Source organism: Ambystoma mexicanum, chromosome 7q (assembly GCF_040938575.1).
Source record: "Ambystoma mexicanum isolate Mex_15411 chromosome 7q, UKY_AmexF1_1, whole genome shotgun sequence".
In the NCBI taxonomy this organism is placed as follows: Eukaryota; Metazoa; Chordata; class Amphibia; order Caudata; family Ambystomatidae; genus Ambystoma; species Ambystoma mexicanum.
In genome coordinates this window covers 720,533,720-720,559,773 of record NC_090941.1, presented here as the reverse complement: position 1 = coordinate 720,559,773, position 26,054 = coordinate 720,533,720, and the positions used below count along the sequence as shown (strand labels likewise).

The window sequence follows — 26,054 nt, the reverse complement described above, 5'->3', positions numbered from 1 at the left end:
ACTAAAGTCTGTCCAGCGAAAGGTACAACCCTCGCTGGAGACACCCAATCAGACAAGGGCAGTGAACACACGCATATAAAAGCTTTTCAGACCTGCACCATCAGACCCGCTATAAAGTGAGGGGGCAGCTAAAGCCTGACTCGCTAGTTACTACAACATGAAAAAGAGCAGGTACTCCCTTAGCCACCTCTGAAGCACCCCCAGACAAAGAAAGAGGCTGTAGACAATGGGCAGGAAGGTGGCCTCTTCTGCTGCATACCAGACCAGAATTGCTAATAACGCTACCTTATTATCTAGTTAGAACTGCCATAAATGGGACGAAGTCTCAGCCTTGCTCTCGTCAGCCCCAGAACCCCTCAAAACTCAATTTGCATTGGTAGCTGCAGAAGGATGGGCAGTGTCGAGCTACCTGCTAAAAAAGCGGTCTTGACGCTGCGGACAATGCCGGCAGAATCATAGCTGAGGGAATCCTTAAGCGTGACGCTTGGTTACGCCAATCTGGGTTTAAACCAGAGACGCAGGCTAACCTCATTAACATGCCCGTCGAGCCCGATGTACTCTTTGGCAAGGCAGTCGAGGACACCTTGAAGACAGCCAAGGAAGAATATGATGCATTGAAATCGTTGGACCAATTGACCAATAAACCTCCTGACCAAAGGGGAAACGGCAATTTGCGTTGCTCACAAAGACAATTGTCCCAGAGGGGTTTCTTATAATCAAAATCAAGGTATGGCCTGGTGGAACAATCAAAATCATCAAGCCTCTCAAAATTACCAGAGAGGACCACGCAGATCTCGCGGTCAGGGAAGGGGTCCTTCCTCCAGAGGTGGTACCCCACGTCGGAAGCAGCGACATGCTGCTTCAGGTGCCCTGCCATGCCTCTCCAGTAGGAGGGCGCATTTCCAACTTCACTCAAGCATGGGAGGGAATCGCCTCAGACAGATGGGTGCTGTCCACCGTAGCGGGTGGATATGGCAACCCTGGACTCGCCCCCATGGCAGAAAACCCACTCCAAAGAAGACCAACGCATCCTCCTCTAGGAAATCGTTATGCTGCTCCAAAAGGACGCCATATAAATCGTCATGGCCTACCAGGTAAACAAGGGTATTTATTCAACTTATTTCCTTGTGCCAAAGAAAGATGTAACAATGCACCCAGTATTAGATTTGCGCCCTGCAAACAAATATGTCAAGCCACAAAAGTTCTGCATAACTACGCTACAAGAGGTAATGCCTCTACTAAAGGGGATTACATGGCAACACTGGATATGAAAGATGGCTATTTTCATATTTCAATGTTCCCAGCACACAGATTCTTGGGTTTCAAAATTACGAACCAGCACTACCAATTCAAAGTGCTGCCCTTCGGAATAGCATCTGCTCCAAGGGTAATCACGAAGGTACTGGTGGTGGTGGCAATGTACCCTTGACTAGACTGGCTGATTACAGGGGACTCTCCCGTGATTTGCAGGCAAAACATTCAAAGACCCATCAACCTTCTCTTTCAATTGGGCTTCTCCATAGAGAAAAAATCAAGCCTAGTGCCAAGCACAACCAAACCGTTCCTAGGAACCGTCTTAAACACAGAAGAGGGGTTGGTCTTTCCATCAGAGGAAAGCGTCCAAAACATGTTACTGCAAATACCACATTATCAGGCCGGCCACCAGCTAAGGGTGCGCAAAGCTTTGCGTTTGTTAGGCATGATGGCATTGTACATTTACCTGGTACCACACAAGCTCCTGCGACCCATGCAGGAGTGGTTGGCGAAGCAGTGGTCTCAGGCAAGTTGTCAGTGGGACGTACTAGTGCAAAATCTTCACTGGAGGGCAAGGGAAAATCTGCTGAAGGGGAAACCCTTCCACAATCCGGAAGTACAAGCGATTGTCACGACAGACTCCTCACTCGCTGGGTGGGGGGCTCATTACCTTCACCACACAGCTCAGGGTCTGTGGTCTCGGGCGGTAGCTCGGCACCATATCAATCTGCTGGAACTACTCGCAGTATTCAAAGCCCTTCAGGCATTTCGAGTTTCACCTAGCCAACCAAGCTGTGCAAGTCCTGACAGCACTACAGCGATGTTCTACATAAACAAGGGGCCACACGTTCTCCAAATCTGTCCAGGCTTGCACAACAAATGTGGAGATGGGCACTCAAACTGAAGATATTCCTATCGTCCCAACACGTTCCAGGGGAACTCAAACTCTCTGGCAGACTCACTGAGCAGAGAGCCCCTACCAGAGGAACAAGAATGACGACTAAACGCAGGGGTCATAGAGCACCTTGTCTCTCAATGGGGTTACCTCACAATAGACTTGTTTGCAACAAGCAAACAGTCAATGCCCAGACTTCGTGTCCAGATTCCCCCAGCCAGGCTCCAAGGGGAATGCCCTATGGATGAACTGGTCAGGGAAATGTGCTTATGCTTAACCCCTCACCCCACCCTACTTTCCGCCCTCGATCCCCCCCTCCCGCCTCATGAAGAAGGTGGTGGACAGGATCCACAAGGAACAGATGACGCTCATCCTGGTTGCTCCTATGTGGGCAAGACAACCTTGGTATCCACATCTGCGCAAGCTGGCGATCAAGCTCCCGTGCCTGACCAATCTACTCACTCAGCACGGGGGGGGTGGGGGCTAACAGTGCACCCTCAACTTCACTCAATGAACTTGGCAGCATGGTTCCTGAAGTTAGAGTTTGGACATGTTAACTTACCACAAAGGTATATGGATATCTTGAAGGAAGCAAGAAAACGTAACACTAGACACTCTTATTTCGACAAGTGCAGGAGATTTGTAATTTAGTGCCAGTATAAACAAATTAACACCATAGAATGTACTCCATCCCACATTCTAACTTATATGCCCCACTTGCTAGATTCGGGCTTAGTATTAAACTCTTTAAAGGTCCACCTGGCGGCCTTGTCAGCCTACACAACCTCCCACAATAAAGTGTCCTGGTGGAAGGTGCCTGTCATCAAAGCATTCATGGAGGGAGTAAAGAGACTCCACCCTCCAATTTCTCATCCGCCGCCAGGATGGGATCTCAATGTTGTACTCCCTAAGCTCATGGGACTTCCTTTCGGACTGATGCATAAGTCTAGTCTTAAATACTTAACTTGCACGACTGCCTTCTTAGTGGCTAATACTTCCATAAGAAGAGTTAGTGAAATACAAGCATTGTCCGTGCAGGATCTTTTCTTTGTTATACACAAGGACAAGCTGGTTTTACGTACTCATCCTAGGTTCTCCCCTAAGTTCATCTCTCAATTTCGCATAAACTAGTCTGTTGAGCTACCAGCTTTCTTTCAGAACCCTCACATCTGAGGTAAAACTCCACACACTAGATGTGACGAAAGCGGTCATTTACTATGTAAACAAGACCAACCCGCTAAGGAAAACAGACCAACTGTTTGTCTCCATTGCAGCAGGCATTTCCAAAAATGCTATCTCCAGATGGATAGTCCGATTAATACAATTGTGCTATTCATTATCGAAGAAGACACCTCCTTTCACGCCTAGAGCTCACTCCACAAGGAGCACTGGAGCCACTCTGGCCTTCATTGCAAATGTCCCTCTAGAGCGCATTTGCAAAGCAGCTACATGACAGACGGACGCGTATAGCTGAGTTCCTTTCGGCGATAAGCCATTGACTTTTGTACAATTAAGATAGTTTCTTTCTATCCTCCTTTCATCGACTGCCGAAACCCACGCCAGTGAAAGAAAAAGAAAACTGCCCGTCGGAGACCATCGTGACGTACCCCACGGCCTTGGAAGGCCGACCCGGGCCCAGACTTCCTACACTTGTTTGCCCAGCTGCCATTTCCATAACCCATAATTATGGAAAATGAACCATTTAAATGTTGCCCTAAGTGTAATAGTAAATTCCCCTGGGTCGACAAACACTTAGTTTGCAATTTGTGTCTCCTGAGAGACCATGTTGAAATGTCTTGTCCAGCATGCAGGCTCTTCAAGCCTAAGACGTTAAAGGACTGCTCCACAAAACGCTGGACCCACTACGCCAGGCAACTCGAGGCCATGGAGGTAGAGGGAGCCTTTAGCGATGGCAGCGACGCCACACTTTTGGATGGTGAGGACATTGGAGCAGTTTCGGCTACTCAAGTGCAGACCCCTGACCCCGTAGGACAAGCCAGTGGCCCTGTTGTGGGGATTACACCCAGCGGCGGCAGCGCTACAAAAGCACACACCAAGCACATAAGCCCCAGTCGACATTCGGCAGATGAGTTGAATACTCTACAACGTTCGACACCCCGTGAAAGGTCCACCGAGTCACGGTCCTCTGGGCAATCTCGTTCAAGATCGCCACAAGACAGGGTACAACCGTCGAAAGACGGCAAGGGGGTCGCACGAAAAACTCCTTCCGAAGGCCGATCGTCCACGGGCGAAGCCTCGCTCCCACACCCGAAGTTTGACGTTTTATCGTCTGATAAAACGGCAGGCCCCAAGAAGTCTGTTAAACACTCCTGGGCCCCAGGGTGGGGGAGAAAAAAATAAAAAGTCCTTAAGACCCCTCATAGGGACAAGAGTTCTACTAGGGACAAGTCATTACAAAAGGAATATTGTCCAAGCCCATAGAGAAACCCAAAGACTCTAGGCCAAAGATTATACCTCCCACTGATGAGGATATGGGTATTTCCACTCAATTTATTGTAATCCCAAGTTCGAAGGAATGGTCTTTGCAAGATATCGATAGGGTTATGCGAAGAATGACCTTTATGGCAAATTTTTATGAAAAGAACCCAGATTACTTTCAAAGTTTTCACTCCACTACTACCACCTCAGCCCCTTCCGGCTCTCAAGCCTCTGCCTTTCCCTCTCAACCCCCTTCTAAGAGGTCTCGCTCTAATGTCCCCGTACAAAGCAAAGTTAGATCTAGATGACCCTGAGATAAATCCAAAAGGCCATGAGGATCTCTCATTTGTTGGAAACATCTGACCCTGAACTTAATGAGGAGGATACATAAGAACTTTATTATGGGGATGTTGAAGACCCAGGCGCTGACCAGGAGGCGAACATGTACTCCGTAGATCTGCCTATTAATCAGGACCCCCCTGTGGTAGATTCCCCTGTAGACAATCAACCCCATCTCAATGACGTCTTGGCCAAAGCGGCGGACCACTTCCGAATTGACACACAGGAGGTACAGGAGGATAGAGACTTTGCTGAACAAATATTGGGGGACAAAAAGACAGTAGGTCAGTTTATCCCACTGCTAAAATCGGTACAGCGCAGAATACAACCTTCCTTAGAAGCTCCCAATCTCACACGGGCCGTTAACCCGCGTGTGGTAAAACTATTCAGGCATGCACCATCAGACCCCTTAAACATAAGCGGCCAATTGAAACCAGACTCATTGGTTGTCACCACGACAAGGAAAAAATGGCAGGCACACCCCTTGCTTCCTCCGAGGCACCACCGGATAAGGAAAGCAAGAAGATATATGCAATGGGCAGAAAGGTCGTCTCTTCTGCGGCCTACCGGACGAGAATAGCCAACAACGCTACACTTTTGGCAAGTTATAACTGCCATAAGTGGGAGGAGGTTTCTGCATTACTTTCGTCCTCCCCGGAGCCACTTAAATCGCAACTAGCTCAGGTGGCAGCAGACGGAAGGGCCGTATCTACTTGTCTTCTCAAGTCAAATTTGGATGCAGCTGACAATGCCGGGAGAGTCATTGCAGAGGGGACTTTTATAAAGAGGCATGCATGGCTTCGACAGTCGGGCTTTAGGCCAGAAACACAAGCCACTCTAATAAATATGCCAGTGGAACCTAATGTGCTCTTCGGCAAGGCTGTAGAAGACGCACTCAAGACAGCAAAGGATGAGTATGACACTCTAAAATCTTTAGGTCAGCTCACAAACAAGCCTACTGGTCAAAGCGGTAACTGTAATTTTTGCCGTTTTCAGAGCCAAAATTCAGAGGATCCGGCTACAATCAAGGCCAAGGTTCCTATGGCAACAATCGAGGACAAGCCTTCCAAGGCTATTCACGAGGACAACGCAGAGGTCGTGGTGGTCTGGGCAGAGGCCCAGCTGTAGGTGGCACCCCACCTCAGAGCAAGTGACATTCCGCTCCAGGTACCCTCCCATGCATCTCCAGTAGGATGACGCATTTCCAACTTGACCCACGAATGGGAGGGTATCACCTTGGACAGATGGGTGCTGTCCACGGTAGCAGGGAGCTACTGCATAGAACTACTCCAACGTCCTCACCACCACCCCCACGACAAAGTCCACTCGGAGGAACATCAGCGGATCCTTCTAGAAGAAATAACAGCGCTTCTATTAAAGGACGCCATAGAAGTGGTCCAAACCAACCAGGTAAACAGGGGTATTTATTCAACTTATTTCCTCGTGCCAAAAAAAGATCTAACAGTGCGCCCTGTATTCGATTTGCGCCCTGCAAACATGTTTGTCAAGCCACAAAAGTTCTGCATGACTACGCTACAAGAGGTAATCCTGCTACTAAAAAAGGGGGATTACATGGCAACACTGGATATGAAAGATGCCTATTTTCAAATTTCAATGTTCCCAGCGCACAGAAAATTCTTGCGTTTTCAAGATAGCGAACAAGCACTACCAATTCAAAGTGCTGCCCTTTGGAATAGCCTCGGCTCCAAGGGTATTCACAAAGGTACTGGCGGTAGTGGCAGGGCATCTGCGCAGGGGAGCAATCCCAGTGTACTCTTACCTGGACGACTGGCTCATAACAGGGGAATCGCCTCTGATTTGCAGACAAAACATCCAATCAACCTCCTCTTTCAATTGGGCTTCTCAATCAATGAGAAAAAATCAAGCCTAGTGCCAAGCACTTCTAAACTGTTCCTAGGAGCTATCCTAAACACAGAGGAAGGATTGGTCTTTCCTTCAGAGGAAAGAGTAAAGAATTTGTTACTGCAAATACCACATTATCAGGCCGGCCGCCAGATAAGGGTGCGCAAAGCAATGCATTTAATAGGCATGATGGCATCTTGCATATACCTGGTTCCTCACGCGTGCCTGCGTCCCATACAGGAGTAGTTGGCGAAACAATGGTCTCAGGCAAGCGGTCAGTGAGACAATCTAGTTGTCGTTTCGCCAGCACTTGTTCAAAATCTTCGTTGGTGGATGAGAGAAAACCTACCGAGAGGGAATCCCTTCTACGACCCACAGATACAGGCAGTGGTCACAACGGAAGCCCCACTGGCGGGGTGGGGGGGGGGGGTCACTACCTTCACCACACAGCTCAGGGTCTGTGGTCTCACACTGCAACCCAGAACCACATCAGTGTGCTGGAACTTCTGGCAGTATTCAAAGCCCTTCAGGCTTTCGAAGCCCATTTAACAAACCTGTCTGTGCAGATCCCAACAGACAGCACCACAACAATGTTTTATATCAACAAACAGGGGGGTACACATTCTCCAAATCTATCCAGACTTGCACAGAAAATCTGAAAATGGTCACTCAGGGCGGAAAATGTTCCTGTCGTCGCAATATGTTCCAGGGGAACTCCACGCTCTAGCAGACTCACTGAGCAGAGATCCCCTACCAGAGGAACACGAGTGGCGTCTACACGAAGAAGTCGTAGAACACCTCTTCTCTCAATGGGGTTTCTAAACTATAGACTTATTCGCCACAAGCGAAAATAGTCAATGCTCAGACTTTGCGTCCAGGTTCCCCCAGCCAGGCTCCAAGGGGAACGCCCTATGGATGAACTGGTCAGGGAAATTTGCCTACGCCCCCCCCCCCCCAAACTCCTCTCATGAGGAAGGTGGTGAACAAGTTACACAAGTAACCGACGATGCTTATCCTAGTTGCTCCTATGTGGGCAAGACAACCGTGGTCAATTTTCCCTTTAAGCTGTGCGCATGTACGCTTGCCCAGCTTCTTTCTAGGTGCCGCTCAGAAGATTTTTAGCAGCGCACACAGAAAAATTCTCACCTATTCAAAAATATTTAGTAAGGCACAAGCCACAGCAATTAATTGAAATTTGCTTTGTCTTAAAATAAGCAACTAGTCTTGATATTCTGCTAATTTTCATTACACTACTATGCAAGGGTGACCGTAAACCCCTAATATCCCTAACAGCAAAATACACACTTAAGAGTTATAAAAATAATATGAAAAACTGGCTCCATGAACAGAAGAATCTGCACACATTAACCAAATAGTGTTCCCTCCCCACCCATGTCTCTTAAGCTTGATTCTCCCACACTTTGACCTTATGACTCTGACTTCTGCCCCAGAACACATTAAGATAGTACCTGACAACCTTGACTCCTCCTCTCTTGACTCTGCGAAAGGTTAGCAGACGTGTACCTACATCCACTTGTTTTATGTTTGTTGTAATATGAATAATGTTCACATGCCTGAATTTCTGTTACTAATTGTGCCTTGCCAAAAGTCACCCACACAATACAATCGAACTACCAGCTAAAATATCAGATACTGACTAAGTAAGCAGGCTACCTGGATGTGTAACCTTATCCCATACTTCCTCTTCTTAGCACATACGTCACACAAGTCCTTTGAAGCAGCCCCCTTGCAAGTTAAAGCATTATAAAACTCAAATATGAATTTGCCTTGTAAGGATTTTGAGAAAAGAAACGTGATGCTCCGTATCTCCCACCTTAGCATTACTAACATTACCCTGTAAGTGCAGAGCAACATTGCAATATCATTTACTTTGTCTACAAGGGATTATGGATGTGGACTATGCCTGGGATTACTCGTCCATAGCATCAGGGCACTGGATATTCAGACTTGAGAATGCTTTTCACACAATATGCTTTGTTTACAAATGTTCAGAGTTCCTTTGGGCATAGACCGTCAGACATTATATGGTAACTCGCTGCTATGCGCAAAGTGTAATTCTACACAATGATATACGGGTGGGGTATGTTGCAAACAATCTTGTATGCACTGCAAAAGAATTGCGTCCATGCAAATTCATGACATTCTCATAATCCACATATGTTGAGCATTAAATATGCCTTGCTTGCAAAGTATTGTGGGTCTGCAAATATCACAGTGAGTATTACTGCTTCAATCTCTCACTTTTTACAGTGCTGTATCAACTGGTATTGGAGGCTAGCACAGGGGCCGGAGTAGGGTTATGAACAAAGCAGCAAATTTCAAAACTTAGTCAGACGTTTCGGCAGTATACTGAAGGAAGTATAGGAAATTCTAGTACCCGTGTAGACAACAGCACCTTCTTTTTCTTTCTATGCTCAGATGCTGAGGGCTTTTCCATATAACCATGTGATCTGTATCGTCTCTAGCACCTCCCTGCATCTTATTTAATTCATAACAAAGAATTACAGAAGAGGGATCCATAGTTACAGAAGAACAGACTCAATCTGTTGTATCTCTTGAGATTTGATGCCATGAACGTAAAAGGCAAGTATATGTGATTTTTCTTACACATGGATCCATAATAAACCTCAAAGCTCTTGTTTAATTTGTCTAGGCTCTGGTGCAGAAGGGTGGGCAAATCTATAGACTACATTATGTTCCCTATCATTTCACTTTCTATGTCAGGGTTACAAGCAAGGCTCTAATCAGATTTTGCTCCCGACTTGGAGTAAAAAAGTAATTAGCGGTCACTGGGGATACTTTCTGCTTATTAAGATGTTCTTCCCCTTAAATTTCCTTTTGATATCGGGCATTAATATTATTAGAGTTCCTTCCTTCCTATGCCACTGCTCTGCTGGTCACCAATACGAAAAAATACCAGTGGAGCTTTCTGGGTTTAAACAACAATATGTTCATTGTTTCTCGTTTTTGTTGGGCACATTCTCATTTTTAGGGAGTAGAAATGGATATTGTATATGTCTCTTAGCTGTAATGCTGGTATTATCACTAACCAAAGGACAACGTAATGTGGATAGTAAGCAGAGGCAGAGGAATATTTACTCATCATATTCTGAGGTGCAGTTATTCTGATGCAATTCAATTATCATCCTTACACAAATTATTAGAAGCTTGTTCTGCTGGCTCTTGAATTACTTCATTAAAGTGGCACTTGAACTCCTTTCAGCATGTTTGACACATTGCTTTTAATTGCCATTAATTAATCAGGAAATCTTGTATTCTGTCTTAATTTCTTGACAGCCACATCCGTTTACGACAAGAGATTTGTGTTTTGTAGTACACGAGTGATTTTCCAGTGGCATAAAACGTTTGCAAGGTACTGTGGCAGATGTTGAAGTCTTGGACTGTTTGAGTTTTCAGTTTAATCACACATGACATTCTATTTTAGCCTATGTGTTTGGAAAAATGTAAGATTTGTCAAGAATTGCAGTGGCTGGGAAGAGGAAATTCCTTTTCACTCTCTTCTGCTATGGAAGTTCACTAAATACGCATGCTCACTAAGTGGCTTACCTCATTAGTCAGTTGTGCACAAAGAAAATAATGTGCGCACAACTGCACAACAGTTCAGCACATAGAGAAAAATAATTGGAGGGAAAATTGACCGTGGTATCCACATCTGCGCAAACTGGCAATGTGCGATCCCACCAAGCTCCTGTGCCAGTACATCCTACTCACCCAACCCGAGGGGCTAACCGTGCACCCACAACCACTCAATGAACCTGCCACCATGGCTCCTGAAGTTCGGACATCTCAGTCTACCAAAGAGATGCATGGATATCTTGAAAGAGAGAAAACCAAATACTAGGCACTGTTACTATGATAAATGGCGACGATTCGTAATCTGGTGCCAGGCTAAGCAAATCAACCCCATAGATCCTAACCTATATGTTCCACTTGCTAGATGCAGGGTTCATGTTCAACTCCCTAATCCACCTGGTGGCCTTGTCCGCCTACACTACTTCCCATAATAAGGCCTCATGGTGGAAGGTACCGGTCATCAAAGCATTTATGGAAGGGGTAAAGAGACGCCACCCTCCAATCTCTAACCCACCGCCAGGTTGGGACCTTAATGTGGTACTCTCTAAGCTCATGGGACCACCATTCGAGCCTATGCACAAGTCTAGTCTCAAACACCTGACTTCTAAAACTGCCTTATTAGTAGCAATCACTTCCATAAGAAGGGTTAGTGAAATCCAAGCTTCATCCGTGCAGGATCCTTTCTTTACTATAAATAAGGACAAACTGGTTTTACACACTCACCCTAGGTTCTCACCTAAATTCATCTCAATTTCATGTAAACCAGTCCATTGAGCTACCGGCTTTCTTCCAGGAACCCAAGAAATCTGCTGAGGTAAAACTCCACACACTAGATGTGAGGAGAGCGGTCCTCTACTATGTAGACAAGACCAGACCGCTGAGAAGGTGAAGGCATCTCTAAGAATGCTATCTCTAGGTGGATAGTTGGATGTATCCAACTGTGCTATTCCCTACCAGATAAAACACTGCCTTTCACGCCGAGGGCCCACTCCAGAAGAGGTACTGGAGCCACTCTGGCTTTCATTGCAAATGTCCCCTTAGACAGTATTTGCAAAGCAGCTACATGGAGCTCAATACCTACTTTCACTCAGCACTACTGCATTGACACTCGTTCCAAGACAGATACACAAGTGGGACAAGCGGTTCTAAGACATTTATTCGCTCATGCACCTTCTCACATCCCACCTCCTTCTTCCACTGCTCGCTAATCTATGCACAGCATGTGATCTAAGCAGATTCCACAAGCCTCAGAAGGGATACATTACTCACCGTAATCTTATTTCTGATGCTTGGATCTGCTTAGATACACATGCTGTGCATAGGCCAACATCTAGTGGAAGCTGCAGAGTATGACAGTTTTCGAAACGGGACATCGACAGGGCGTGCCAGTAATACGATCCCTAGTGTGACGTCCACTGTACCCATGACCCTCACGCGTCGAGGTCCTTCAGATTTTATTTTTCTGACATGAGGCAGCATGAGGTGAAGCGTGAGTTCAGTTGTATCCAAGCAGATATGTATCAGACAAGCTCATAAGCACCCATGCGCCTTCTCTCCGAGGGAGGGGATGAGGGTGGGTGGCATGTGAATCTAAGCAGATACAAGCATCAGAAATAAGATTACGGTGAGTAGTGTGTGTGTGTGTGTGTGTGTATGTATATGTATATATATATATATACTCTCTAACTATAACTTGTGCCACCAGTATGCACTGCAAGGACTAACACCAATTGCCATCACAAATCTCACATCACGTGTGGCTCCCTCTTTCTTTGGTCAGACATAAGTAGGCCAGGTGCTTTTCTTCACTTACAGTCAGGAACTAACAATTTCAAAAGTTTCTGTCTTGGTGTACGGCACCCTTCTCGTATGTTCTTGCACTACTTTCATAAAGGGTCACTCACATCGTATGATACATAGATATATAGGGGAAGAAGAAAGCGTACAACACAGCAATCATTTCTGTGCACCAAGATAATCAGTTATGTTATGAACAGTTTATGGTAATACTGTTCCTTTTTTGTTTCCCTATATATGCTGATATTTGTACGCATTGTGGTATCTTTGTTATTTGTGCAGTAGTGCAATTATGTACTTAAGGCAATGCTAGCTACTTGTTGCACAGAACCCAAAACAAAAGCATTCATGATTTCACTATGTAACATGGGAAGGTTTTGCAAAGAAGTCTGTACTATAATGGTGGGTACACCAAGGTATTGCTCAATTAACTACTTATCTCATGACCGTTCTTCCAATGATCTTTCAGTTTTCTGCCACCATTACAATAACGATGCAATGGGGCGGCTTTCCATGAAACCTAAATGCACATGTGATGTCATCATTGATGTCATCAATGAGATTTGTGATGGCATCTTTCATGTCATGGGTGTTAGTCCTTGCAGTGCACACTGGTGGCACAATTTATGGTTGCTTACCATAACTGGCACATTTCTGGGGGTTTTCGGTTTTACCTGTAACCATAACGTTCCTGTAACAATGTTTTTCCATTGAATTTCATAGGTCTTTATTAGTGCAACGTAGGTTTTTTCACTGAATTTAATAGATTTTGACCCCAAAGCCATTGTGTTGCATAGATGTACCATACAGCATAGGAAATTGATGTATCCAAACCAAGGAGCACAATAACCACAAAATGTACATCTGAGCGCATATAGTGGCTAGCATTCCAACTGCTGGGAACAGCATTCGTTGTCTTACATACTGCTACCATTCATTAAAGTAAATAAACATGTATAAATGGGACCATGTATGTAGATCGCAAGGAGAATGAATTAAGGTAAGTGTGCAAACTCTGTACTTGTGAAACACACAGACCAAGGGCATACAGTATGCACCATAATGGAAAAAACCAGTACACAGTCACGTGTGCGTCATGCAATATTACCACACTGCCACTGCACATGAAAACGAAGAAACAAATAGCAGATTAAGGAATGCAAAGTATTGACAGCAACACGTAACTCCAGTGTGGTAACTACGCTGAAGTGTCTCCTTTTAAAGGCATGGTCTAGTAAAAAATGTTATTTAAAAAATAGATAGGCAACATAAAAAAAATACTAGCATTCTCTTTTTTAAAACTTCCTATGTAAAATTTTGAGCTATTCAAGCTCAAAATTCGCAAAAGCAAGCACATGGGCGCATCCATTTTGTGAAATGGATGCCCTCCTGTGCTGGCTTTTGCGGCACTAATGAAGGAAAAGCCAGCCAGCTGTAGTAAACAAAAGCTACAGCTGGGTGGCTTTCCCTTCATTCGTGCTGTACGCGGAGGACGGGGACCGGAGACCAGAGCAGGAAAGCTGCAGCTGAATCTCGGTAAGTGCTATTTATTTTAAAAAAAAAATAAGCACTAGCTGCGTTTTTTTTCCTAAGTTTTCCGGGCTGGAGGAGCCCGGAAAACTTAGAAATAAAACCGCAGCTTTAAAAAAGTTGTATTTATGTTTGCGGTCGCTTTTGAAGCGACCGCAAACATAAATACAACGTTATTGTGTTGGAAAACGCTGCGGTTTTTCTTTCCAAGTTTCTCAGGCTCCTCCGGCACGGAAAAGCCTGAGAAACTCGGAAAGAAAAACCGCAGCGTTTTCCAACACAACCGCGTTGTTTCTGCCTGAATCTGCTTTCCCATTTGGCTCCTCCGAGGCTCCTCCGAGCCGGAGGAGCTTGAGAAACTTGGAAAGAAAAACCGCAGCGTTTTCCAACACAATAACCAGCTCGGAAAACTTTTTTTAAAAAAAATAAATAGCACTTACCGAGATTCAGCTGCAGCTTTCATGCTCTGGTCTCCGGTCCCCGTCCTCCGCGTACAGCACTAATGAAGGGAAAGCCACCCAGCGGTAGCTTTTGTTTACTACAGCTGGCTGGCTTTTCCTTCATTAGTGCCGCAAAAGCCAGCACAGGAGGGCATCCATTTCACAAAATGGATGCGCCCATGTGCTTGCTTTTGTGAATTTTGACCTTGAATAGCTCAAAATTTTACATAGGAAGTTTTAAAAAAGAGAATGCTAGTATTTTTTTTTATGTTGCCTATCTATTTTTTAAATAGCATTTTTTACTAGACCATGCCTTTAAAGCCTAATTTCTGCAGTGTACCACAATAGCAAACCATATTTGTTTTTTTTTCACAATGCATGGGCAAGCAGCACAGTGTTTAAAAGAAATGTAGGTAATATGTATTGCTTTATGTACACTTCACACATATGTTTGTGTGTAAGAGGACATACTTTACATTGAAGGAACGCATCAATAGCGGCACCTCTTCCACAACAGCATGTAGCCACACAAAATCTGAGACACTGTAAAAAGTAATGTACACAGCCAGCAGGTAAAAATTGAACAATTGCTAAACAATTACTAGTACCCCCTACCCTGTTCCAATACGGCCGATGTTTCTTACAAACTAAACGTGTACATGTAAACTGTTTGTGACTGTGTGCGTATTTGTTGCTTTGGTGCTGTCAATGCATTGTGGCTCTGTAGCGCGCAGTGCTGCCCCAGATGCCTGCAGGTAAGCAAAATTGAGGTTTCCTACTGAGAGTGCATGTCCCCGGCGTATGTTCAATCGCAATGGAAGTGTCCATTCGACTTCAGAACTGGCCTCGTGTCTGCATCTTCTCATTCCCTTTTTAATTAGTCGTGGCACCGGACGTCTGTCAGTTGCACAGCTATGCGTACGTCATCCTCTGTCTCCTGGTAATAACTCCCCTGTCGCCACGCCTATCGAATCATGCCACACACTACCTCATTTCAAACTGTGCTGCCACCTACGGATTTTGTGTTGAAAAGCTACCAGTTTATGACTGCGTCACGGCTGGCTGCCTGGTGCCCATTGGTAGCAAGGAACAGGATGCTCCAGTGTACAGTGGGTGCGTTAAATGGCCCATTGCCTTGATTGATGAGCTGCTTGTCGTTCCATTATGTGTGAAACTCGCACACCGTCTCTGCACTTAGCAACATGAGGGTACGTAGCAACTTCCTCACTACCGTTTGCACAAGTACATAAAATATTGCACTGCACATATGACAATTAGTAGTGACTCTGGAAAATATGAACACTGTTGCTGCTTGCGAAATCCCAGACAGTTGAGCACAGCTAAGTAAACCACAATCTTGCATTCTCAAACATTAACCGTGGAGGTTACAAATGTTTTGTTGCTGCGTGGCGCTGCCTGAACTGTCTTATTGCGCTTCCTAATGAAACGGCGTGTCTCCTGTTGAAAAGCATTCCTATGTGGCAAAATGTACTCCTCTGCATAAATGCTACAGATGCCACTACTATCGTACCATCAAGTGCGGGAACTTTTGCCTGGATGCACAGATTGCTATATTAGAAGACGTACAAATGGCAGTGTTGTGGCGTAATATATGGCATAGAATATGGTGCACATCAAGAAGTATGAGAACAAATTACCTGTGGCGAGACATTCACACATATGGCAGCTCGGCTGCGCAAGCTGTGTATGATCAGTGCATGAGACTTTGGATATGTACATTCGCTGTTCTATTGTACTGTTGATCGCAACCTGTACAGTGGCCCTTTGTTCAGTGTTAGGCAAAATTTGTATGCAGTACCCTCTGGGAACACTACACACAACTGACTACAGGTATAGGAAACCCAACCTTTGGCCCGTGGCTTGTTCTACATGGTTTTGGTAGCGTGTTGAGCAGCCAGGCTTATCTCAAGAAAGGTCAATGTGAGCTGTAGTTAGAGATTTACAGTTACAAGTATTCAAATAAATTCTAAGACTCAAGGTTTCTTGAATAATCGTTATTAATTTATCAGTCAGAATAAGCCTTGTTCAGAAGGGAGCATTATAATAGTAACACTCAAATACACTTCTAGAAATACTCTTAATATCTCTAATTCAGTAGATACACTTTTGGGATGGCCCACAGACACTATCTACACCCTCAGGTGTCTTCAATTGCTAGGGTGCTGAGGACATAGTATATCACTGTTGCATTTAGGATCACATAGTAATAAGTCAAAGGACAAGGTTATTTAGAACATACAAGAGACCACAAATATTCTTAAGCAGGCAAATACTTTTGGACCCCCAAGAGTCATTCGGTACAATAGGCTAGGCCAAAGTCAAGGGGCAAAAGTTTTATATAGGATGAAGCACTTCTGATGGGTATTTGCACAATGTTGTAGACGTTTTTTGAGAAAAGAAGAATCAAATGTAGGGCCACAAGCTGATTAGACTTGTGTAGAAGATGCAAGCAACTCTACCGCAAGAGGTAAGTTCTTAGACTTTGTACAGTAACTTCAAAAATGAAGAAAAGATGCAGCAGATGACTCTGTGCAGCTCTGCAGATCTCACTGTTCCTGGGCCTCAGCCGTGGTGACAAGAGGGAGGACGTTGGGGGACTCTTGGACTGCACTGGGCTGGTCAAAACTCGCTAACGGCAAACTTCACTTTCAGTGGTTAAGTGTTTCAGCTCCTCTCGTCTACCGTAAATAGCAGCACTGTGGGTCCTGGCTGTCGAGGTGGACTTTCCTTGCTCCTGGGGTCCTCACTCTATTGAGGGGGGCTCAGGCTCGGTCAGTCCTGCTTCCTGGGAGTCTGGATGATCTTCCTGGAGCTCCAGGCCACCTTAAAACCCTGGCTATGCGGTTTCCAGCAGCAACTCTTTGGAAATTCAACCAGCTACGAGATGGATGTCCAGGTGGCTTACTTTGGAGATGATTGGTCCCACCAACTCAAGGGGAGAAGTTGTCCTTACAGGGGCTTCTGTCGATACAAATTTGGAGTTTCAGCACACCAGCAGGGCTTCACTGGACAAACAAATGGTCCAGGAGACTAAGCACAGGGAGTTTCGGGCACGTGCCTACCCCAGACACCCTGGAGCCAGATGCGGGCTTCACTCATGAATCCCGCCAAAGGCAAAGCGAACAATGGGACCAAACCTGGTTTGGCGCGCAGAGTAAATCTCAAGAAGGACCTTTCCACAAAGAAATGGCGAAAAAAGACCAGGCCATTTTGACAGAAATGGCACCCTTGGGTTCCTTACTGCAGATGTGAATGCAGCCAGCGGTAAATGCACACCACAGTAGTTAAAACGAAACCACTGCCACCAGCCATTCAGTGAGGAAAGGGTAACATAAAAATGTTACATGAGAAGCTAGGCAAAGGGGATACTAGGTAACCCCTCCAGCACCCTATTGTAAGGTAGTGTGTGCTGGGTCTAGAAAGTTGCAAATCTAAGTACATTTCATTTTACTGCTCTGGGAAACAGTAGTTTATCCCAGAGAAGGTATGCAAACCTTTGGGAAATCTGAGAGACTTCCCTGTGTCACTGCACTGAAGGTGCTGTGTGACACAATGTAAAAGATGATGCCTATGGAGTTTGTCAGACTCCATAACCAAAAGAAACAGTGTTCAAATCACATTACAATACATGAGAGAGTAGGGGAAAAAGGGTCTTGCTCTCTCCAGTTAAAAAAAATCAAGTACTCAAAATCCAGCAAAGTTGCTGGGGGTCTGTAAGGTGGAGGGAATTAGCACATTTCTGAGAATTCTCCTAACACACAGGCAAGAAGAAAGGAACACAGTACGTATTGGAACCTAGTTAGTTGATGGCTTTCAATCACAATGCATGTGCAAGTCCCTGCCCACCCTTTGCAGTAGCTATTCCAATTACCTGCTAACAACATCATATACAGTACTGTAATATTCCGTTGGTGACTAATTAATTTACAAAAGTTCCACTTCCAACACATTCTTGCTCACACTACACCAAGAAGCCTTATTGCACAATGTCGTAGCTTCCACAGACCCAGTTCCATGCGCGCCTTTCTGCAAATGGTCCGGATGTGCACGTGGAACCCCGAAAGTAACCGGGTTTACGCATACTTTTCGTGCTGTGTGCAGACGTGGCAGAATACATTTTAAGGACAGCAGATTTTATATGTAGCAATGGTTTTAAAGAGGCGGTTGCGGTTTTGTTTGTGTAGATGCTTTTAAGGGAACACTTTCTGTGGTTTGTATAGATTTTTATATTTGTGCACTTTGCCCATTCTTAAAATTTCCTGCAAAACAGCAATGTGTTGTGAAATGATGTATCAGAAGCTCTTGTGTTGAAAGCTTAACTCTTTATTACTGCAGCAAAATCAGCAGTGGAAAACAGACAAGTGCAGCATTTAGGCCAAAAGTAGCTAGCCTTCAACAGTGCAGGGTGATGCAATGAAATGCAAACCCTGGAGTCGTTTTACAGTTCATTTGTGAGTAGGGCCGGAAGTTCGACCTGCTCGGTGTCCTCTGCTGGCTTATTCTGTGTCAGTGACGACTTTGCGTTCTTTCTTCCTGGCTCATCGGGGTCGCCCAAGGTGTGGCGAGACTTTGGCATCGCGCGAGATCCCAACAGAATGTCAGTCTTGCAGAAAAACAGTGCAGCATCATAAAAAAAATGTAGACCTGCTTCCATTGCTGACACATCTTCCGCCCTCTTGTAGGGAACAAACTGCACTAGAACAAGTGCGCATAGTCTTGTTAGTGGTATGGATAATACAAAGGATGTTTGCTTTTTATACAGATTTTTCTTTTCCTGTACTCCGCACATTCTTAAAATAAGGGTTTCAATGCATCTTGTAAATGCTGCAACAAAATACCATTGCCAATGTTGGACAAAGACATAACATTGTCATGGAAGAAAACCGCATTTCTACACCCAATTATCTGATTGTTGCAGAACAACATTCCAATTTTGCTAAAAAAGTACCAATTTTTCCATTGATGGTACATCTTTTGTCCCCTGGATTGGAAGAAACCCCATTCCAACAGGCCCACATTCTTCTTAGCGGCATAGATGAGAATAGAATTTTCGCAGTGGGAAAAAAACGCCTCACTGCTGTCAACAATCTCTTCAGTTGATGCACCACATATGAAGAAGAGGCGCGCCCCACATGCTGAGCTCCGTAATGTAGCAAGACAATGTCAAAAGGCCCAAAAGTGACATCTTCTTTGCAAAGGTCAATGACCATGCCGAAATTGCAGATATCGACAGCGCACCACAATGTGTCCACTCTTCCAACCCGAAATTGCCATCCAAGTCTTTTTTCTGGACATACCTGTGCAAATCTACCACAAGGCCATCACCCAGTAACTCCATTTCTACCAGTCTGAGTGCATGAAGTGCAGTAACAATTTGTTACCGCCCCTTCCTGTGAGGCGGAACCTAAGAAGCTAATTGGATAATTGCGACAGGTACATTCCCATTGCCCAGCATCCTTACAAGGGCACAATGTGGCATGTGCGCTTTCCAAACTAGCGCTAGGGCCGCGCCCCAGTCAAGCAGGAGTCCTTCTCCTTTCCTGTCATGTACACCCTGAACACCTGATTGGCCAAATGTCATAGTCCCATTTACATTGGCCAGCATGGTGAGAAGGGCAGAATGTGGCACATGCCTTTCCCAAAGTAGCGCCAAGGCCATGCCCCACTAAAGCAGGAATCGTCCTTCTTCCCTTGGCACCATCTTCTCTGCGGCACTACCTCATTGGCTTATGCGTTAATACGCACACACGCATCCACCAATCGCATCAAAGCTGCCATCATCCAACACTGTCACCCCTGTACAACACTTCAAATGTACTGTCACACATTTACAGTACTAGTGGCGTGCCATTCCAAAGCACGTCCAGTACAAAGTTCTGTAAAACTATGTACGCGTTCTTCATCCGCATATATCCACAGGGCCACCCAGGATGTGGCACGTGTTATACTAAAAGTACTGCGCAATCTGTGAACTTTTTGTGATGGTGAGGGGGGTGGTAGTGTAAGTAATATGAACCTCACGAGACAGTATTGGGATGATTTGGTACCACCCCTTCTTGGCAACCACACCCTAAAAACCTAATTGCCTATTTCCCACAATTCCATTTCCACCATGCTCATAATGGCATAATGTGGCACGTGCGCTTTCCCATCTACACTTGGGGCCACGGCCCAGTAACGCACACAAAATACTTCTTCCCTTTCAACAAGCATTTTAGCTTCACTCCCCCATTAGGTGCTGGCAAATTGTCAAACATGCATGCAGCATTCACATACAAAACCTCTGCATAGCACACAATCATTTCTGCACACCACTGCTTATTTACTGTTGCACACTCTCAGTACACATCCCGGTTCATTCCAAAGCCCCTCCACCAGAAACCTCTGCTAAAGAATGCACGATTGCAGCATCCACAATTATCCAGAGGTGCACCCGCCACACCTTTGGACATGCACACAAGAGTGCAGCCCGTTCCACACCCATGACAACCCTCTGGGGCCATGCAGACCGCCATTTTGCCACCTAACATATGCACAAACGTAACACATACGTAGCGCCACTTCTACCCAACTCCCCCACACCAAATAACACCCATTCACGGAAATGTCCCAATTAGCATAATCCACAAACATACCAAAGCCCGCACCATCCCTACCCACTGCCATTCACAAACCTATTCACAATAGCTGCACAACATTGGGCCTACTTCAATAAATGTGCATACATCAGTCACCAAGCACATGTAAGCTACACTTCACCCATACCTCATATACTTCAGTTACATAAACACTGCACCCTGTGGCCACAGTACACAACTTCACACTGCACCATCTCCTACCGTACATACACCCAATATTCTAATCCTTCAACACACCCACTGCAAAGAAATGTACACACACACCACAGTAACCAAGCACACGTAAGTGGCACTTCAACCATACCCTCTTTTATACTCTTTACATAAACACTGCATCCTGTCGCCGCACTACCCAACTTCTCACTGCACCATCTCCTGCCGTACACCAAATACTGTACCATGTTGCAACTTTCACCACAACCATGGAACGCACAATACACCCTTTGGAACTCACTTGTGCTGCTGTAGTACGTGTACAATGTGCTCCACACCCATTCTCCAAACATCACCACCCTGTGCCTAATGCACTGTCGAACCTGCAAGGCTGCAGTGGCTGTGCTCCTTGCACACATTCCCCGTGCCGTAACACTACCATTCATGTCAGCATTTCACCACATACCACCATGCACATACGCACTACTGGCACCAGCACTACTACCCAACCTCCACATCGCAATGCATATGCACAGCGTTAAATGCAACAGTCACCATAATGTACTGACATTACACTGTCTCTTGCACCCCTACGCCCTTTCATTCACATACTATTGTCTTACCCACTTCCACTCAGAAAGTTTTGTCACTGCCAGCCTAACCACAAACTACTCGCAACAGTGCCCATACTACAAGCAATCTTCACATAGCACACTATCCAACTACATATAAGATGCCCTTCAACCATACCCTCTACCAGACTAACAGGATGCAGACTCAAGAATACATTAGTGCCAACGTTCTGCTCAACGCATAGGCTCTCGAGTGCAAGGCCTCCGGCCATGCACCCAATAGTCTAGGCCTTGCCCACCGCAACGTAATGCCAGCATACATGTCGCCATGTCACCAACTAACGCAATCCACATACACAACACTCCCACCAGCACCCCTACCCAACCTCTGCACCGCCATTCAGCTATCCAGTACAAACTTGCAACATTTACCATATTGTAAAAATAAAACTGTCTCCTGCACCCCTGCGTACTGTCATTCACATACTACGGACGTACCGACTTCGATTCACTAAGTATTCTCACTGCCAACCTACCCACATACTGTTTGCAACAGTAACCCTACTCCAAACAATCTGCACACACCACACTATGCACGCACCCCCCTCTAACACATACAGTCTGACATGCATTGCTACGATGGGTGCACTCGAGCCCTAGGCTCTTCAGTGCATGGATGCCGGCCTACGGCTTTTGTCCATGCACCCAATAGTCTAATCCTTCAACAGACCCACCGATATATCATGCACCCATGCATGCCATCATGTGGCCAACTATCGCTATCCATCCACATAGCACAGGCATCTGCACTCCCACTCAACCTATGCCATGTGCAATTCATTCCCCTTCTAGAATTCACCTGCCACCCCTCACCACGGAAAGTGGTCACCTCAAACAGGTCGCGGCTCAAGCTATCGGGCAGTTACGACAGCTGTCTACAATCACCACACCAAGTAGTCGGCTGTCTACGTACCCGCGAACTGATGCAATACGCACTAATACTGCAGCCACTTTTCCGTCTATCTAATCACATATCTCTGAACAACTTCTCTCTCCCCCACCCTTTCCATCCCCTCTTCCCACCACCACATGCCGTACATTTGTCCCTTTCGGTGGCGCACTGTCCTCCGACACACCATGGCAGCGTTTCCCAGAAACTTTGACGCACAGCACGCTTCCCTCCAGCCAACCACCAACCGCGTCAAACGTTCGCCGACATCACAGCGTACCACGGGGGGCGAATGACACTTCGGTCCACGGAGCGAACAGGGAAATGGGTCAGCGGAGCGGACCTAGATATCGCATTTTTTGGGAAGTGCATTTCAGTAATTTGCAACAAAAGTACTAGTCGGATTTCCACCAAATACACAAACACACTTTCTGACCCAAGCCCCCGCTCCTGCCGCAAATTTGGTGAAAATCCGTCCAGCCGTTTGGGCTGTAGCTGTGCGCAAAGTTTTTCCCCCTTCAGTCTATGGAGAAAAAAATGTTTTGGGACCCCCCCTATAATTGTGCCCCCCCCCTGCATGAAACCTCACCCAACTTGGCGAAAAATTCAGAGCCGGCCATATACTTTATTTGCAAAGTTTGGTGAGGATTCGTCCGGGGGACCGAAGTTATAAGCTGACGAAAAAGTGTTCTTCCCATGAGTTTAGCAATTTAACCAGAACTACACAGCCTCTACTAAACGTGAGAATAATATGGAACAAATTCGCGTTATTTAGAAAGACCTATGAAGAAGCAAACTTACCACCTTTCAAAATTCTGATGGAGAAGAGTCTGCAAAGGAAATCAGCTCTAATCGAATGGAAACAACAATGAAAAGATATTTTGAACCACCTGGGGACAGACGAAGTAACACTATGGTACAACCCGGAGGCAGTGAAAAGAAAGTCGCTAGTTCTTGACTGGATTGAAATTGGCGAGAGAAGAACTCAAAAATCCATGCAAAATTCACCCTCGGAAGCAAAAAAACGTAATATCCTTCTGAAATATTTGAGCATTGCACCTTATAAACGCTTAAGAAAACTCTACTTAAAATTCCACCTAAACAGTTTTGAAACTAAAGAAATTTTTAGAAATCGACGGCTGATTCCACCAAGAAACATAACTTGCAGATTTCTGTTCAACCGGAGAAGAACATTTAATACATCTTTTTCTTTCTTGTACCGGATTGAAAGATCAACGTGAGAATTGTCTAAGGAGGGAGATGGACCGATACCAGACTTATAACTCAGAAGAATGGTGGAGGAAATTGCACATCGCCGAGAGTAAACCATTGCTGATCACAATGATGAGATTTCTAGATCAATTGCAAACTTTGCTGGAGTCGGTCTCAGCAAATACTACTTGAAAGGATATTCAGCAAGCAGGGAAGGAGACTTGATGAGTAGAGCACTGGACTTACGTGGTACACCTGCGTCTACACCGGCTAAATTGTTTTCTGATGTTTAATTATAGACAAAAATGTAAGTTTAGTGTTTAACTGTGACGAGTTTTTTACATTTCAAAAAGTTTGTATAAACTATGAAATTATAAAATAAAAAAAATAAAAATATATATATCACACACACCTCGGTATAAGGATTTTGGTCCAGAAAATCTGGACTATTATGTTTTTAAGCATACTGGTAAGTAATCTGCATATTGTCTAAATCAATCCTTTTATCAACTCATCAGCTGGGTGAATGTCAGGCCTGCTGAGATCTGAACCTGTGACCTGTAGGTTGGACGCACATATCACTGGTGTGCTCTCAATTTACTGTGCCATTGTACTGGGTTGCTGATCATGTTTGCAAGTAAATATGTCATTTTGATGTATTTGCTTTAGCTAGCTGAGATGGCTCACTATCCCATATTCGGTTGATTCTAGTTTGATAGCATAGATAATGTTTGCCATTGCATTTGTCAAAGTCTTTGCTATTAATGCTTCGAGTACAATCCGATTTTCGTTACATTTTATTCCCCATAGAATTTCCTGACTTCGGCAGCAATTCTTTTGGATGCTGGTGCATATGTGAATATCCAACAGAATAATGGAGAAACTGCTTTAATGAAGGTATATTGTCCTACTAGCCATTTCCTGATCTCATGCTCTAGCTTCATTTCATATTTTTTGTTTGCTTTTATTCATTTTCAAGACTTGTTTTTGTTACTGATGAATGATAAACATAAACAGTTGACATGTTTCAAGAGCAACCAGGTTGACAGGATTGCTCTTGACTCTGTTTAGGGTTTATTTAAACCAGTCCCACAGCCTTTAGTCATTGCCAGGATGAATGCATGCTCTTTTAATGTTGACAACCTTTTATTTGGCAGAGAAGGATTGTTGTGCGATACAGGCGACCTGACAGTTAAATATGTTGAGCAAAGGCTGCAGATTGAGGCAAAGGTTGAGGGCAACTTGCCAACGGTATGTGAGTGAAACAGAAGGTTGTTTGCCTGAGATCGCCGCACAAAGACACAATTCAACTACAATTAGCATAAAGTTTAATTGGAGAGTTCTTGAACAGCCTTTGGGGAATTCTTAAACAGCCTGACACGTGTTTCGAGCTAAGGTGCTTGTCATCAGAGGCTGGTGATTCTATACATGATTATACAAGGATCCAAATCATCAAATCAAAACAAGCATCAACAAAAATAAAACAGAGGGTTGGCATTGTTATACCAACAGCCACAGTTCCAAGCAAAGGGTACATGTGTGGCAGCACCCGCAAAATGTTAAATCACAAAAATCAACAAAGATAGCGGATAAACATAATATACCAACATTTGAGAGCATAGATAAAGTTATAAACAAACAATTAATCAGGTTGCATATTTTTTTTAAAATAAAGGATATAGTAAGTGCATCCATAATTGCCAGAGTCGTTGTAGGATAAATAGGTTTGGAAGAGAAACAAAGATAAAACTAATTGACATCAATTAGTAGTCCAAAGGAATATTTAACAATAGCATGAGAGGTAATGTTTCTCGCACTCAATGGGCATACCAAAAATAATTAACTGAATAATGGGTTACTTTATCTTCCTTGTAGACTGAGGAATTTTTTGGAAAATATAGCATTTTGTTAGGAATAGTCCATGTAAGGCAAAACGCTCATAAAATACTGCTATCTGAAAAGAAATTACTGAGAATAAAAGTGCTTACCAATAAATGATTGGTAATCCAGATCAATAATTAAAGTGGGCTTGACTGTTGGAGATAGGTAAATAGATCCCATTCAATATGACTATTTGTCATTGCATTCAATTGAGCACTGTAGGGTTCATAAGAACGTAGTACAAGGAGTAGGTGAAGAAATGCATACCTAAATTAAACGCTTCCAATGCGTAGAGAAGTCTGCATACCACATGAAGTAAGCTATTTGCGCAGAGACGATTGAATGGGGCAGAAGGGAAGAGCTGAGTGTAAACGGTCATAAGGTTTCCATGATGGCCAACTCCGGTTCAAAGGTTACTTTAGTTTCCAAAAGTGTGTGTGAGAGGGAAATGGATGG

The 26,054-nt window shown here is 44.8% G+C and overlaps 1 protein-coding gene across 3 annotated transcripts in view; it reads left to right on the top strand.

Annotated features, from left to right (window-relative positions):
- The window catches only part of MPHOSPH8 (M-phase phosphoprotein 8), a 620,343-nt gene that overhangs the window by 241,178 nt on the left and 353,111 nt on the right, over positions 1-26,054 (top strand). For 2 of the 3 annotated variants that reach the window (XM_069639103.1, XM_069639104.1), the window contains exon 9: positions 24,528-24,614. The exons of the other annotated variant lie outside the window; for it this stretch is intronic. In XM_069639103.1, coding sequence (XP_069495204.1) covers positions 24,528-24,614 — 87 coding nt within the window. The remainder of the gene's footprint in view (positions 1-24,527; positions 24,615-26,054) is intronic. 3 annotated transcript variants of the gene reach the window in all.